This window comes from Cygnus atratus, chromosome 4 (genome assembly GCF_013377495.2).
Source record: "Cygnus atratus isolate AKBS03 ecotype Queensland, Australia chromosome 4, CAtr_DNAZoo_HiC_assembly, whole genome shotgun sequence".
NCBI classification, from domain to species: Eukaryota; Metazoa; Chordata; class Aves; order Anseriformes; family Anatidae; genus Cygnus; species Cygnus atratus.
Genome location: NC_066365.1, coordinates 25,230,756 through 25,244,912, shown reverse-complemented (window position 1 = coordinate 25,244,912; position 14,157 = coordinate 25,230,756). Strand labels below are relative to the sequence as shown.

The 14,157-nt window shown below is 38.7% G+C and overlaps 1 protein-coding gene across 5 annotated transcripts in view; it reads left to right on the top strand.

Annotated features, from left to right (window-relative positions):
- Positions 1-14,157, top strand: part of GALNT7 (polypeptide N-acetylgalactosaminyltransferase 7) — a 72,074-nt gene extending 57,917 nt beyond the window's left edge. For 2 of the 5 annotated variants that reach the window (XM_035557895.1, XM_035557894.1), the window contains exons 7-12: positions 1,579-1,696; positions 3,528-3,650; positions 5,234-5,452; positions 7,727-7,825; positions 9,127-9,255; positions 11,780-14,157. In XM_035557895.1, the coding sequence (XP_035413788.1) occupies positions 1,579-1,696; positions 3,528-3,650; positions 5,234-5,452; positions 7,727-7,825; positions 9,127-9,255; positions 11,780-11,917 (826 nt within the window). In that variant the 3' untranslated portion in view covers positions 11,918-14,157. The remainder of the gene's footprint in view (positions 1-1,578; positions 1,697-3,527; positions 3,651-5,233; positions 5,453-7,726; positions 7,826-9,126; positions 9,256-11,779) is intronic. The other 3 variants (XM_050710400.1, XM_050710399.1, XM_050710401.1) reach the window with 2 other exon arrangements.

Sequence of the window (14,157 nt, the reverse complement as noted above, 5' to 3'; positions counted from 1 at the left end):
TTCCCAGAAACACACAACACATGTTCTCAGAATGGTTTAAAAGATGACTTTATTTTTAATAATACTTTGATAGTTACAGTGCCTTTTCTAAACAGAGATGTTCCCTGCATCGGTTATGGCCAGGCTCTAGGCGTTTTGTTGCAGAAAAAACAAGGCGTGTAAGACCAAGTAACGGCTTTGCTTAAATTGTAGACATGATTGCCTAGTTTAAAAAGAAAACAAAACAATAATGAAAAAAATCCTCAGCACCTTAAAGCGCAGAAACTACTTCTGGTAATGGGGGAGAATCGCCCCAGGACCAAATCCCACTTTCAAAAATACTGTGCTTACCCCTTTGTATCTTGTAAAATAAACTACTGAGCTTATGTGGATTTTACTGTGTTCTTTAACAAACTTGACGGTGTGTTAAAGGCCAAGACCGAAACCCTGGCATTCAAGGCCTCTCCGCGCTTGCCAGGTCTTTACAGTGCTCAGGAAAGCCAGCAGTGCAGGCGAGCCACACGGCTGTGCGGTGCCATGTGCTTCTCCTCACCGTGCTTACTGGCTTCCTGACCCTCCAGTCCCTCTGGGGCAGCAGCAGGGCTGGAGGAAAATCCCATAAGCAGACGAGAGGAAGGAAGGGGGCATTCAGGAGGCACTCAGCATCTGATCAGGCGGTCTGGAGTGCAGCTAAGTTTGCCGTGCTGCAGGCCATCCCAAGTCACCTTTTCCTTACCACCATTTTTAATCCCCAACCTAGCGGGGCCTGCAGGTTTATCCACTAGGGTTTTTCATATATTTATTGATCCTTAGGGGGAAAATGTTTGGTATGTGTGCAGGAAATGGCTTAACGTATTCTACTCTATTTCCATGTAAGCAAGCTGCCAGAGAGTTTTGGTTAGAGCCGCTCTGCACAAATGTTCCAGTCCTAGTCACAGCATCTTTTTGACACATTAAAACTTGTTAATTGAACTTTGGCATATGTAGAGGGATTTACAAAGCCTTTTAAAAAAAAAATTAAACCAAAATGGAAACCTTGTATGCCTTAATCCAGCCCCTCTTAAAAATTTCACAGAGGGTAATGAAAAGTGTCTCACGTGATGGAGGGTAGAAAAAGAGCCAGAGGGAAAAAGTAAAAAGCATCATTTAGCCAGGAAAACTCTGTTGCTTGTTTAACAGTAAGTGAACATCAGTTTCAATGTGGCAGCTCTGCAGAATGTAAACTTAAGTATGTTATATGGTCTCATCCCTTGTATCAGAAACTTGAATGTCTGTTCAGTGAGAAATGTCTTGCCACAATGACTCCTAGCATTTTTCTAATAGAAGCATGGTGGCTTGCTGAATGGTAACTCTGAACAAAATTTTGTATAATTAAAAAAAAAAAAAAAAAAAGATAAAATCTGCAACCTCACTAAAAATACACACGTCATTTCAGGAAACCACTGGAAGCTTATGACAAAGCTTTAAGATTTTTCAGTGTGTTGCCATTAATCTAATCTTTATTACATGTTAACAGCAAATTGCTTCCTTGATTGGTGCTTTCTCTGAATGTTATCTAATCCTTTTGGCAGGAGGAATTACACTGTATTCTTCTTTCAGGTCCCCCGCAATGGCCGGTGGATTGTTTGCCATTGAGCGCGATTTCTTCTTTGAACTTGGTCTCTATGATCCAGGACTTCAGATCTGGGGTGGTGAAAATTTTGAAATTTCTTACAAGGTAACACTAAATACTAAAAACTTTCCTCTTGACGTCCTTGCAGACTTACGGTCAGGAGCTGTCAGAGAGATGGCTTAGTGAAGAGACCCGAGTGCTGAGCAATCTACATTTCAGTAATGGTTTGGGATCACACATGCTCCCTTGAATATCCAGCCTGAAACCAGACTGGCAAATTTGATAGAGGAGGGGGGAAACCCGAGTGCTCTCAGGGTGTGTATGTGTGTATAGAAAAATGTTTTTTCTAACAGAAGAGAAAAAGAAGCACTTGGTTTGTGCATAGATGCATGTAAAGTATACAAGGATGCAACCAGAAGTAATCTGTCCTGGTTTCTTTCTCCTTGCCATTTTTCTGGATGAAGAATGGTCTCACGTACTTTTCAAAATTTCAAGAACTTCTCTACAAGAGAAGTCTTCATAATTGAAGCACTAACTGCATAATTCATAATCATTGCAGAAGATTTTATTTTAAATCCCAGGCATATGCATGCTCTTCAGTTAGCAGGAAATGTAAGATGATGATCATTAGCTTCTGGTAGCTTCAGTATTCGTAATGACACAAGTGGCAGACAGCAGGAATCTGTCCCAATTAAGAAACGAAAGTGGAGACATCTAATATCCTCAGCAGTGATCTGTGAAATCGTAGCTGAAATTTACTAAAAGTACATTCAGAGCTCCCCAGCTACTCTTGCTGTTGATGATTTTGAGGAAAGCTCTGAGTGCACTTGCTCAGCTGTAAATCCATATGCAAAAGGCAGTTACTGAGGATATTACATATACAGGGTCTTTATCCTTCTAATTCCCCGTCTTGCTTAGATCTAAATCGTGATTGAAATTGCATATAGTAGTTTTGTAATTGAAGTGGATAGTTGTTGCTGATTATGTAGAGACCTCCAAATTGGTTTCATGTAGATCAAAACCAATCTTCAGAACTAAATAACATTTATCAGTGTTGCATGCTGACTCCTAGATAGCGAATAAAATTGCTTTGCATATCATTTTTTTAATCAAGCTTTTATGAAAATTAATATGATGATAAAACATATGCAGTGAAGGAAGTATTCTGCCCATCTTTCCTAATAATGTTAAGTCTAATTTTTAACCTGGAATTCAGTCTGTTTTGGAACGTCCCCAAAGTTAGCTTGAATTTGGATTTGATGCTACATTTTAAACTTGTCAAAGCTATAAGTGATTAAATTCAAATTATTTAGGTGTGTTTTCTTTCTCCCACAAATAGATGGATTATCTAAGGACATGTGGGTGGGAAGGAGTTTCAGAACGGTAGTTAGCTTTCCCCAGTTTTATTTTCAGCTACTACCATTGAAAAAAAAATCTGTTTGTACTTGATTGGAACACGGTCACCAAATGCATTGTTATCTCCTACTGGTCTTTATTAAGGAAATCTTAAATGTGATGGGCATCTAACCAAAACCCGTATTAGTGACGCTGTGTGAATTGCTCCAATAAAATCAAAATATTGATTCTGTCATTTTAAAAATTACCCTATCCAGATTTTGTTCACTCATTCATTACTGTTCTTTTAAAATAGCAATGGAATGAGGTGGCAAACTATTTTAAAAGCTTTTTGAAAAATTACTTTAGTTGAGTAATTTCATGTTGGAGTTGAAGACGTACTCAGTACGTCTTAATTTCCTTTCATTTCAGTCATATTATGTCTATGCTTATGTCTGACATAAAAAAAATATTTAAATGTATCACATGTTGGTATAGTAACAGAAGTAGCTGACATCTCTTTCAAAATTTGCTACGTATTTATCTGTCTTAAATTCCTGTGCGTGTATATTAATATCTGCATCTTTGCTTGAACTGGTAGATCTGGCAGTGTGGGGGAAAACTGTTGTTTGTCCCCTGTTCCCGTGTTGGACACATCTATCGTCTCCAGGGTTGGCAAGGAAATCCACCCCCTGTCTATGTTGGGTCTTCTCCTACGCTGAAGGTATTATTTTGCTGATTTGAGATAACAGATTTAAATAAATCTATGTAAATTATCAGTAGCAATTTAAAGACCACTTCATCCAAAGGTATTTAGCGTCTAAAGCTAAGATGTTCATCCACATGGTGATCATGGGTTTGCAGTCCCCCACTGGCCTGAAAGGGTGGTGTCCCAGGTTCTCTCTGGGTTAGTGAATGCTCTAGCATCTCTCAGAATTTTGTGACTGCATCTGTAAATTAAGAAGCAGAGGATGACACCTGGGAAAATGCTGTGCTCTGCACTTGGTCGCAAACATTGGTAACTCCTCAGGCACCTCATAGGCTCAGAAGTTTTGTTCAAGCCATGGTATTAAAAGTAGACAGCACCTCTAGGAAAGAGTCAGCTGACTGTCTGTATCCAAAGACAGAACTTGAATCAAGAGAAAATTTTTTTGTATAAGCCTACACCTACAAGCAGGAAGGGAGAGGACCCTCCTGCTAAGGTTTCTTATCGCCAAGTTTAAGCTTCCTCTTGTGCAGTGCTTTGGTATTTCCAAATCCCACTCCTAAAGACCTAGATCTTTGTAAATTCCAGTCGCCCAGACATCATCCTAAAAGTTACATGTGATGACAACTACACATTTACGGGTTTAGAGACTATGGCTTGAATCAAGCTAGCAATTGTTTCTGTTCAAAAGTGAGTGTCCCAGCAAAGCTTCACAGGAGAAAACTAACATAGCACGCACAAAAGAAATATATCCTTTATTAATAAGGTCAATTGATTAACCTTTTGATCAAGCTAACAGTAGGAACAGTACTATGGAGGGTAGCTGGGCATAGTGACAGAGAAAAAGGGCAATGGGAAGGGGGCTTGTAAATGATAGCTCATTTTTCAGTGCAGGCAAGCTTGTATGAAGTTATAAAACCCTTCCACTAATCTGAAAAATCTGATCAAAAACATCTGTGTACAAACTCCTTACATGAGTCAGCTCGTCTGCTTACTGGATGAAACGAAGCACTGCTGAATGTTCTTACATAGTAAGCAGCTTCTATGTACAAGGTAGTAGAGAGGAATATCTTTCTCCCTCTTCAGGCACCCTTCTGTCCTAACAAGCAACAATAAAATACTTCACTCGAGGTGCATGGGAATATAAAATCTCCTTGGTGTTTCATAGCTGGCCTGTTTAAGACTTTTTTTTTCACTCTTAGTGGACTAAAGCATATCATTCTGGATATTTAAATTGTAGAAGTTGAATGCAAACTCTAAATTGCAGTTCTGGTACTTAGCAAATGATTGCAACATTTATTGCACCAGTTACTGAAGAGTCCTTATTTAAAACAAACAAGCAAACAAAAAAACTTAGGAGAAGACTTTGTACTCTCATTAAGCCAGTTTATTATACTGGTTTCACACCTAAACTCTCATTTGAAAATAGTAGTCCTGTGTGTCATAATCTGCTGAAGATGACAAAATATTATTGCTATATAATAATTTCACGCTATTATGGTTTTTAAGAGAAGAAATCTTTTAAATCTGTGAAATTGACACGTTATTGTGTCTGACCTGTTGTGCATGCACTGAAATAATGGCAATGTCGTTCTTCACAGAACTATGTCAGAGTTGTAGAAGTGTGGTGGGATGAATACAAAGATTACTTTTATGCCAGTCGGCCAGAGACAAAAGCGCTGCCCTATGGAGATATATCTGAGCTGAAAAAATTCCGTGAAGATCACAACTGCAAAAGCTTTAAGTGGTTCATGGAAGAAATAGCATATGATATAACATCGCATTATCCCTTACCACCTAAAAACGTGGAATGGGGAGAGGTATGTAAAGCACATAACCTGTGTTTATTTTTGGAACATTCTTTTTAAAGTTCAGAATTCAAAAGGAAATGATTGTTACTTGACATCAATCTGAGAACAGGCTCTTTGTTTCCTGCTATACCGATGTAAGTGATACTGGCCAGAGGGCTACAGAGAAATAACCAAAGAGAAAAAAAAAAAAAAGAAAAAAAAAAAGAATGCTACTTTAAAAGGTACTTTTTAAGTAAAAAGGCTTTTAAAAGGCTTTTTTTAAAGGCTACTTTTTAATTTCTTTAGATCCACGTTTCTTTCAAGATTCATTTTTGTATCTATCCCTGGCCTCAGTTATGTTTAAAGCTCTTTTCTCCAAAATTGGAATTTATTTATTTCTAAAAGAAAAAAAATGGTTTGTATTAGAGTATTGGCAAAAATTAATAGGTGAAAATCTTTTTTTCTCTCTCTCCTTTTTTTTTTTGGTGTAGTCTTAGAGAATAGGTTGCAAAATACAGAGAGAGTACATTCTGCCTATGTTTGCTAGCCTGAGATGTACTCATACTGGTACAGCCTCAGTAAATCCCTTGCCTGCATGTAATAATTTGATGTGATTCTTTAAGAGTTGTTTCCAGCATTAATGTATATGAGTACAACTTTGCTAAATCAAGGGTGTAGTTATAAACTTGGCATTTTCACTTAGAGAAAATTCAGCAAAAGTGGTGATTTCACTTAGTTATGTTACCAGATGGATAAAGGACATGTCGTTGAACCCTGCCCTTTCCTTCTGGCTGTAAGCCCACACCTAGAGGAGCCCTTACTGCAGGTCTCCTTCCCAGCTTCAAACGATTTTTTGGCCTTTTTGAGATGGTCCAGCCTTGCCCTGTCTCTCCTATCAGTTTCGCTTTTGAAGATAGTAGGGGCAAAACCAAAAAGTCATCTTGCTGGCAGGGGAGGAGTCCTGTGTCCCACCAAGCTGAACAACCTTCTTTCTGATGTACCTGGTTTTGTAACTTCAAGAGGATTAGAAAGTAGAGATCTATGCATATTCATGTGACCAAGAATGTGTCATCTCTAACTTCTCTGAGGAATTATTGATATATAGTGTGTGCATGGTGGAAAGAGGGTACAAATAGTCTTGTATCTGGGGACCAGGTGAACAATGCCACCTTTATTTCTTATCTGAAAGCCGACACAAAGCATCAGGTTAGTGCATTAGCTTTAGACCTGCTTTTGAATTCACATAAAGGGTTAGAAATGCTTGTTATGTATTGCTCTTCACTGGGGTGAAAATATCTGAAGAGAATAAAATAATAATGGTCACCTTGTGGGAAATCATCCCTGATAAAAGCGAACAGCTCCAGAGCAGAAACAGCAAAGACTGAAGTTCAGAGACCTCTGTGAAATTGTCTTCAACTCTTCGCTGGCTGACAGTTATCCTACAACATCTGAGATATTTTTTTTTTCCCCATATGTTTGTAAGATTGCACTAATTGCATTTCCAAACTGTCAGGAATGAAAGCGTGGGGTTTATCTTCCCTAACACTGTCTGGAAGTCAGGTCTCTGGGCTAAGCTTAGTCCTTCAGGCTTCCTTCTGAAGTCACAAAGGAGAAAGAGGCTCCAGTGAAGAAAATAGGTTTGGCAAGAAAGTTATTTTTTGCCATAAAGCCTTTTCAAAGCCGTTTGTTGATCCTTCTGAGAAGAGAACAGGATAATCAGCAGCAAAGGAAGGCATGCTATCTGGCAGGATTTGTGTTCTTTATCCTTTTGCCTGTGCCTGCCCCTCATCAGTGTCATCTTTCCTTTCCCCATGTAATTGCTGCTGCAGAATGGACTGCTGAGCAGCCGGGCCACGGGGCTGCTCCTGCCTGCAGTTAATGACCGCTGTCTGCAGCTCCTCGGCATCAGGTTTATCTCCTCACGTGTACCACAGGATGAGAGCAACTTCATCAAGCTGTGCCTTTATTTATGATGATCCGAGAGACCAAACGTGCTTTGATAGGAGATTGAATAAATTAAAATACTTGGAAGTCCTACACTTTAGTGTCGTTAGTTTGGAACTGAGCTTTGCAACTCTAGTTTCATTAGTGTAACTCCTGTAAGAGCCCACAGATTAGTCTGGGCAGCTAGAAGCTCCATCTCCAACAGTTAACAAAATTTTTTAAATTTCATATGCAGGCTTCTTTTGTATCCATCTGGCAGATATCTGTTTCTGGTCTGAAAGAGAAGTGGGAATCATCTGAACTCCTTCACGCTTATTTTTCCTTGAGACTAACTGAAAGTGCACAACCTTTTTTTTCTAGATTAGGGGCTTTGAAACTTCTTACTGTATCGATAGCATGGGCCACACCAACGGTGGTGTTGTCGAACTGGGGCCGTGCCATAGAATGGGAGGAAATCAGGTAAGTGATTCTGAGGCAAGGTTGAAAGAGAAGTGCTTTCAGTGAGTGATAACAGGTCATTTTTCTTTTAAGTCTGCACATAAAGTCACTTATGTGCTGGCTATGAAAATGGGAGCTAGAGGTTTTTCATAAGCATACTGACATTGATTAAATACAGGAATCTGAAAGTATCATTTCAAACACAGACTGCACAGAATTGAAGGCAAATTCGTAATCTTGTTTTCACAGAAGCAGGTATATGTGGATGCGAGAACTGTGCTTTAAAGTAACCTTATCACTGCATTATAGAACAACTGCAGCTGGTAGCATCACTGCTGATTCATCGTTTATCCTCCCTTAATAATTAATCCTTCAGGAAACAGCCCCCCCTTACTCTAGCTTAGTGATTTCACAAAGTTGTTTTGCTCTAATGGAAGCATAAAATACTTCTGTGCAGTAACTCACCTTCCACCACAGGAGATACAATACTGAATATAAATTTCTCTGCTTCATGTACAAATTAAGTGACAGAACATAATTACTAATAGATGATTGCAATCCAAGCTACTATTGTGTTTGACCTGCGTCTTCACAAACCTATGCAAACTATCAGGCAAACATGCTGTTCTATATTTGCATCTCCCTTTTCAGCTGGATAACTTTGCAGCATTTAAAACCCGTGTTTGTATTGATGTAGACTTGAACCAGGCAAGTTGTGTCACTGCAGTCCTGAAATCACACGCAGGAAGATTCTTTGAAAAATCATATTTGGTTAATTCTTAATACGCCTTGGAAATTTATCTTTTACTTTGATATTTAATGCAAAAGTTCCCTAAACTACTTTTTCTGTTTATGCTACCTCCAAAAACCTCTAGTGATTATTTCACAAGAAGTAGCTAAGATAATCTTTTGTATGGATTAGTTTGATTTCTTCCATGGCTAAAATACCAGAATGTTACTGCCTTCACCTGAAATTATTGTCCAAGACCAAGGACTTGCTACCAAACATTTAGAATGATAATGGCTTGTTTAAACATCACATCATACAAAGACTTTTAACAAACACTTTCAGAAACCTCCCAAATAGGTGTCCCTTTACTGTTATCATTTTTCTCCTGCTAGGTAAGTTTCTTAGCCTTCTAAAGGAAAGCTATCAAAATATAGTGTCCTGATAGTAAAAATGTGTTACGTCATGTAAAGTAAAGATAGGTGTAATAACACCAGAGAATATTTTAAATGATGGAATTTCATTGGTATTTCACTGTTTCTAAAGTGTTATTTCAAGACAGCTGTTAAAAAGGTGACATCTTGTTTTCTGCTAGCTTTTCCGAATCAATGAAGCGAATCAACTCATACAGTATGATCAGTGCTTAACTAAAGGACCGGATGGATCCAAAATTATGATTACACACTGTAATCTGAGCGAATACAAGGATTGGCAATACTTCAAGGTATGCAAGAGATGTCTAGGGAAAAAGAAATTATAATTCTCATCTTGTTTTATTACACCTTTTTTATTATTATTCTACATGTATTGGAAAATAGAGATCTATGACAAGATTAACTGAACCAGATAAAGTAAATTGTTAATCACACATTCTCGGAAATCCATGCTTGCTGGGAAGACTTCCCCTAGGGAAAGGCGTTTTGCTAGCACTTCCAGTCGCTGATTTCTGTAGCAAAATCTTTAAATAAAATCTCCTGAGGGGACATGTGCTGCCACAGGTATGTTAGGAGTTAGCATTTGTCTCAGAGGAAGCAAAGAGGATGTCGCCTACCAGTGACAGTGTTTCTAAAAGCTCTTTATGCCACCACGCTCTCTGCTTGTGTGCTTTCTGTCAAGAAAGGCTCTTTATTGGGTGTTGTGAGAAGATGACTTAAGTGCTGAGGTGCATTTAGCAGCTAGGAACAATACATCTAATTTTGGGAAGGCTAAATTGAAGTGTTTAAAGACAGAAGGCTATGGAGGAATAGGTAAACATAGTGTTACTCTTTTGTCTTTTTGCATTGTCTTTGCTTTCTTCAGAATTTTTCCTGTTCATTAACCATTCCGTAAGAACATGCTCTGTTGTGAATTAAGGGTGTGGCGCTATTATAAAGCTATTGCAAAATCTATGCATTTTTAATAAAGACTTGGAATGTTGGCTGATATACATGAGAGGGCTGTTACAGCCTATTTAATAAGTACATCTGCAAGTCCTCCATTAATTCTAGTTTTGAAAGTGCTATTTTTTAAAACATCTAAGGTTATATTTCTGTTTCTCTTAAAATGAGAATGAATAGTCCAAGGGTGACGTTATCCTTGGATATGGCTACACATAACTTGGTTCTGTGTCTAAGAAAATCTCACGTGTTGATTTTTTTGTCTTCAATCTTTCTAGCGTACTGCATGTTTCATTAGCCGGTTATCTGGATTGTGTTTGTCTGAAAGATGTAGGTACTATTGATTGCAGTGAAATCTGTTTGCTATCCTTTAAGCCACCACACTCTTTCTGATAATTGCATAGGGCTGTGAAATCTCAAGCAACCTAATACTCTTTCCACTCGGTTATCTTGTGCCATTTAGACAAAATTCTTTATATCTGAAATTTAAAAATCAACAAGTAGTGTTTCAGTGCCTGCTGACTTCTGCTGTAGCATTAGAAAAATATATAGCACTTGCTAACTCTCCAGCCATTCTAGTGTGCCCCAGCATGTTACTTGGCTCTTCTGTAACCATTTCTTTTATGCAAGAAGATCCATTTCCTCCACAGTGGTACCAAGTTATGTAATTGTTTGCTTATTACCACAAGTTATAAGGAAGCCCAGTAGGCACAGTCTGGGCTGTAGAACAAAACACTGACTGGCTTCCAGGGGGGAAAAAAAAAAAAAAAAGGAAAAAGGAGAGTTGGGGGGTGAGAGCGAAAGGACCACCAAGGGTGTGTAACCAAGCAGATATTAGAAATTTGGCACCCTTTGCTGAGCAGTACAGAGGGTATGACCGTTTCTCTTAATGAGGAGGGTGTAAGGAATGAAATGCTTATGAACTGCTGAAAAATGTTGTGGCCTGGTGTAAATGAAAGCTGCCAGGAGATGTTATCTGGTTGGTTGGTTGTTTCTGGAATGAACATTTGTGTGCAGTTTGGTGAGCATAACATCTGTGCTTCTGCAGCGTGGAGCAGGAGAGCTTTTTGGTGACCGCGTGCCGGGGAGAGCGTGTTTTCCACAGGCCATGGGAGCAGGGGACAGGGCTGTGAAGCCCCAGCCACGGTGCTGCAGGTTTTTCTGCTGCTCCGTCGTTTGAATGCAGCTTGTCAGCAAGGCAGGGCTGCCTCTGGTGCCCAGGGTCAGCAAGCAGGAGAGAAGCCATAGGGCTGCTTTGCAAATGCGTGAGATTCGGGCGCTGCAGCAAGGGGGTGTGGAAGGAGCCAAAAGTGCGAGTCTCAGCCTGACTGTGCTCCACACAATAGGTCTGCAGTTTCTTAGGCAGTCTCCTGTTGCTCTGGAGGCCAGGCTTGCTCTCATACCCTCTTTTCTTCCTTCTACTAGTTACACAGGCAGCACAGTTATGGCTTTTTTCCCCAGTGGAGTTAATGTTGCTGTTGTGTATTTGCTGTATGTGAGGGCTAACCAAGGGAAGGTCTGCCCAGCAAAGTCAGTTCTCGTAAAGCCGTCCTCCAAAGTTAATCTTCTGTTTTAGTTACAGGACGGATGAAAGTGCTGGAAGCATTTTAGATACGGTTTTGCTTATATTCTTAGCAGTTTGCTTCCGAAGAGAAATGCAAGGCATTTCAAGCTAACTTACGTGCATCAACATTTCATAATATAAAAGATGTAAAAATCTAGTTTTCACAAAGAAGTAGCATGCGTATAGAACCGATCTTTTTCAGGGCCCCTGAAACCTATTTTTGTAACAGCAAATAGCTATATTACAGTTGTAAAGAAAGTGTTTTAAGACAAACAAAAAAACATGTTCCTGGTGGTTTTGTTTTCCAGAATCTGCACAGATTTACTCATATTCCATCAGGGAAGTGCTTGGATCGTTCAGAAGTCCTACATCAAGTTTTCATTTCAGAGTGTGACTCCAGTAAAGCAACGCAAAAGTGGGAAATGAACAACATTCTTAGTGTGTAGACAAACAAAACCTACCTACTGACACGTTAATTTGTACAGGACTGAAAATAGCCTGAAAACTGCTGCAATTATTAACTTTGTACAGCTGCGAGCCTCCTGATTTGGATGAAGGACATAGACGAACTGTGATTATTACAATAACATTATCATCCGCAGTTAATGTTTACAAAACTGCTTTACCTTAAACTCTGTAGATGTTTACATCTTTTTGTTTTAAGATGTTGGTAAATTAATGTGCTGTTAGCTATGTTTCATAGGAACGTAGCTAAAAGCGTTGTCTTCTTTGGGATTACACTCAGGGGTCTGAAGGCAGTTTTTTTACACACACTTGAAAAGGTTGGAGTAACCAGATTTTCATAGAACTTGGTGATTATCAACCTGTTGTATATTTTTATTTAATTTTACATCTTACTAAGCACTGCCACAGGTTATTAGCCAGGGTGGCCTTCTCTCACAATCATGCTGCTTTTTTGGAAGGTGAATTTCAACATATTTAGTGCCTCTTTCATTTCTCTCTTTCACAAGAAAAGCATTTGTCGGAAATTATACAATGGATTTTTCTGAGCTGTCACCACGGGTAGGGATCAACTGTACCACCCCATGTAATTATTCTGTTGCTGAAGACAATTTCTATCACCAGTTTGGCCACTTGTTGGTGGGCGGGAGCAGAGGCTGCACACAGACGTGCTGCAGGCTCTCCGACGTGCCCCTTTGCTGGGGATGCTCTGAAAATATTATGCTGGGTCGTTGCCCCATGTTCCGCTCCCTGCATCTGCTGTGCCTGGCGGTGCTGGAGCAATCGGGCGCTTTGTGTGGGGCAAGGAAGAGCTTAGTGTAGAGTTTAGCACCAGTGTGGTACGTGCTGAGGGAAGTAAGCACCCTCTCAATTCCAGTTACGAATTTATAAGCACTAACCTGCTTGTTTAAACCATGCCTTACGTAAAAAAAGAATTAAGAAAAATGAGAGATAAAATAAAGCTGCGTGATTATGTAAAAAAAAATAATAATAATAATCTAATGCTTCATTTATATTATTATTTTAAATGAAAATCACTAGAGGTGAACTAAAACTTTCAATCAGGAAAAATAAAATCCAGCTTGCTAACACATTTGCTTACTTCTTTGAAAGGACATCTGTCAACTAGTTTGGAGCCCGGTCTTAGATTTGAAAAGAGAAATGGAAATCCTGAAACCACATTTATTCATGTTAATTTTTTCCGTATTTTTTTATTGGAAACTTTTCTTGAGGGATTATGAACACAAAATACAACTGCTTGGTGCTATAATGTACGGAACAGAACGTGAAAAAGTTTCTGAAAATGTTCCGAATAGGAGTTTGTGAGAGCTCCCTTGGGAGTATAAATATTTACTCAGAGTGAACAGACAGGTGGAGGAGAAATGACTTATCCTCACTTCCTTATTCAAGATTTCGTGACTGTTAAACGTTGACATCAGTGTACTGACTTAATAAGAGTTATGTCTATAACATGTCACACTATTAAATATGACTAAATACTTCCCTGAAATCTAGAATAGCATTGCATGCAGCTTCCATTGATGTTAACAAGGATTATGTATCATATTTGGTGACAGAGTTTGATTTTTATAGGGCTGTCTGCACTGATATATTAGTTTGGGATCTTTCCTAGTTTCTTTAAACTTCTCACCTATTCTTTCAGAGGTATGAAAAATAGAAAATAAAGGAGGGAGAAACTGGAATAAGGAAAATAAGGGTGTGTGTTGGTACTTGTTCCTTGTGTGTATGAAAACTTACTCCATTTTTATGTGTTGGGTAGATTAATTTAATCATATTACTATGCATAAGAGAAAGAATGGTGGCACATAAATTGTGCGGGTGTGCATTTTAAATGGGTATTTTGTGCAATTCATTAAAAGCTGATGCTGTGTGTGAACATGAATCTCTGTATGTGAGACTGAAACCTTACAAAACATGAGATCATAAGAAGCTGTTGCTGTAATGACTTTTTCGTACTATAGCCTGCTTGGAAAAAATAATTCCCATATTCTTGCTTTGTAAGTTGATGATAATATCACTATGCATTTCTACATATTTTATAAATTTGATTTATGCAGATTTTGATACACTGTATGTTTCTGTAGAAATTGTATAAATCTTTAAAAAATGTATTAGGGAGAAATCTGGGAAACATGTATATCTTATGGGTTGCTTGTTTTTTAGGTGAAGTAAATAAAATATTTGAATTGTTGGGTTTACTATA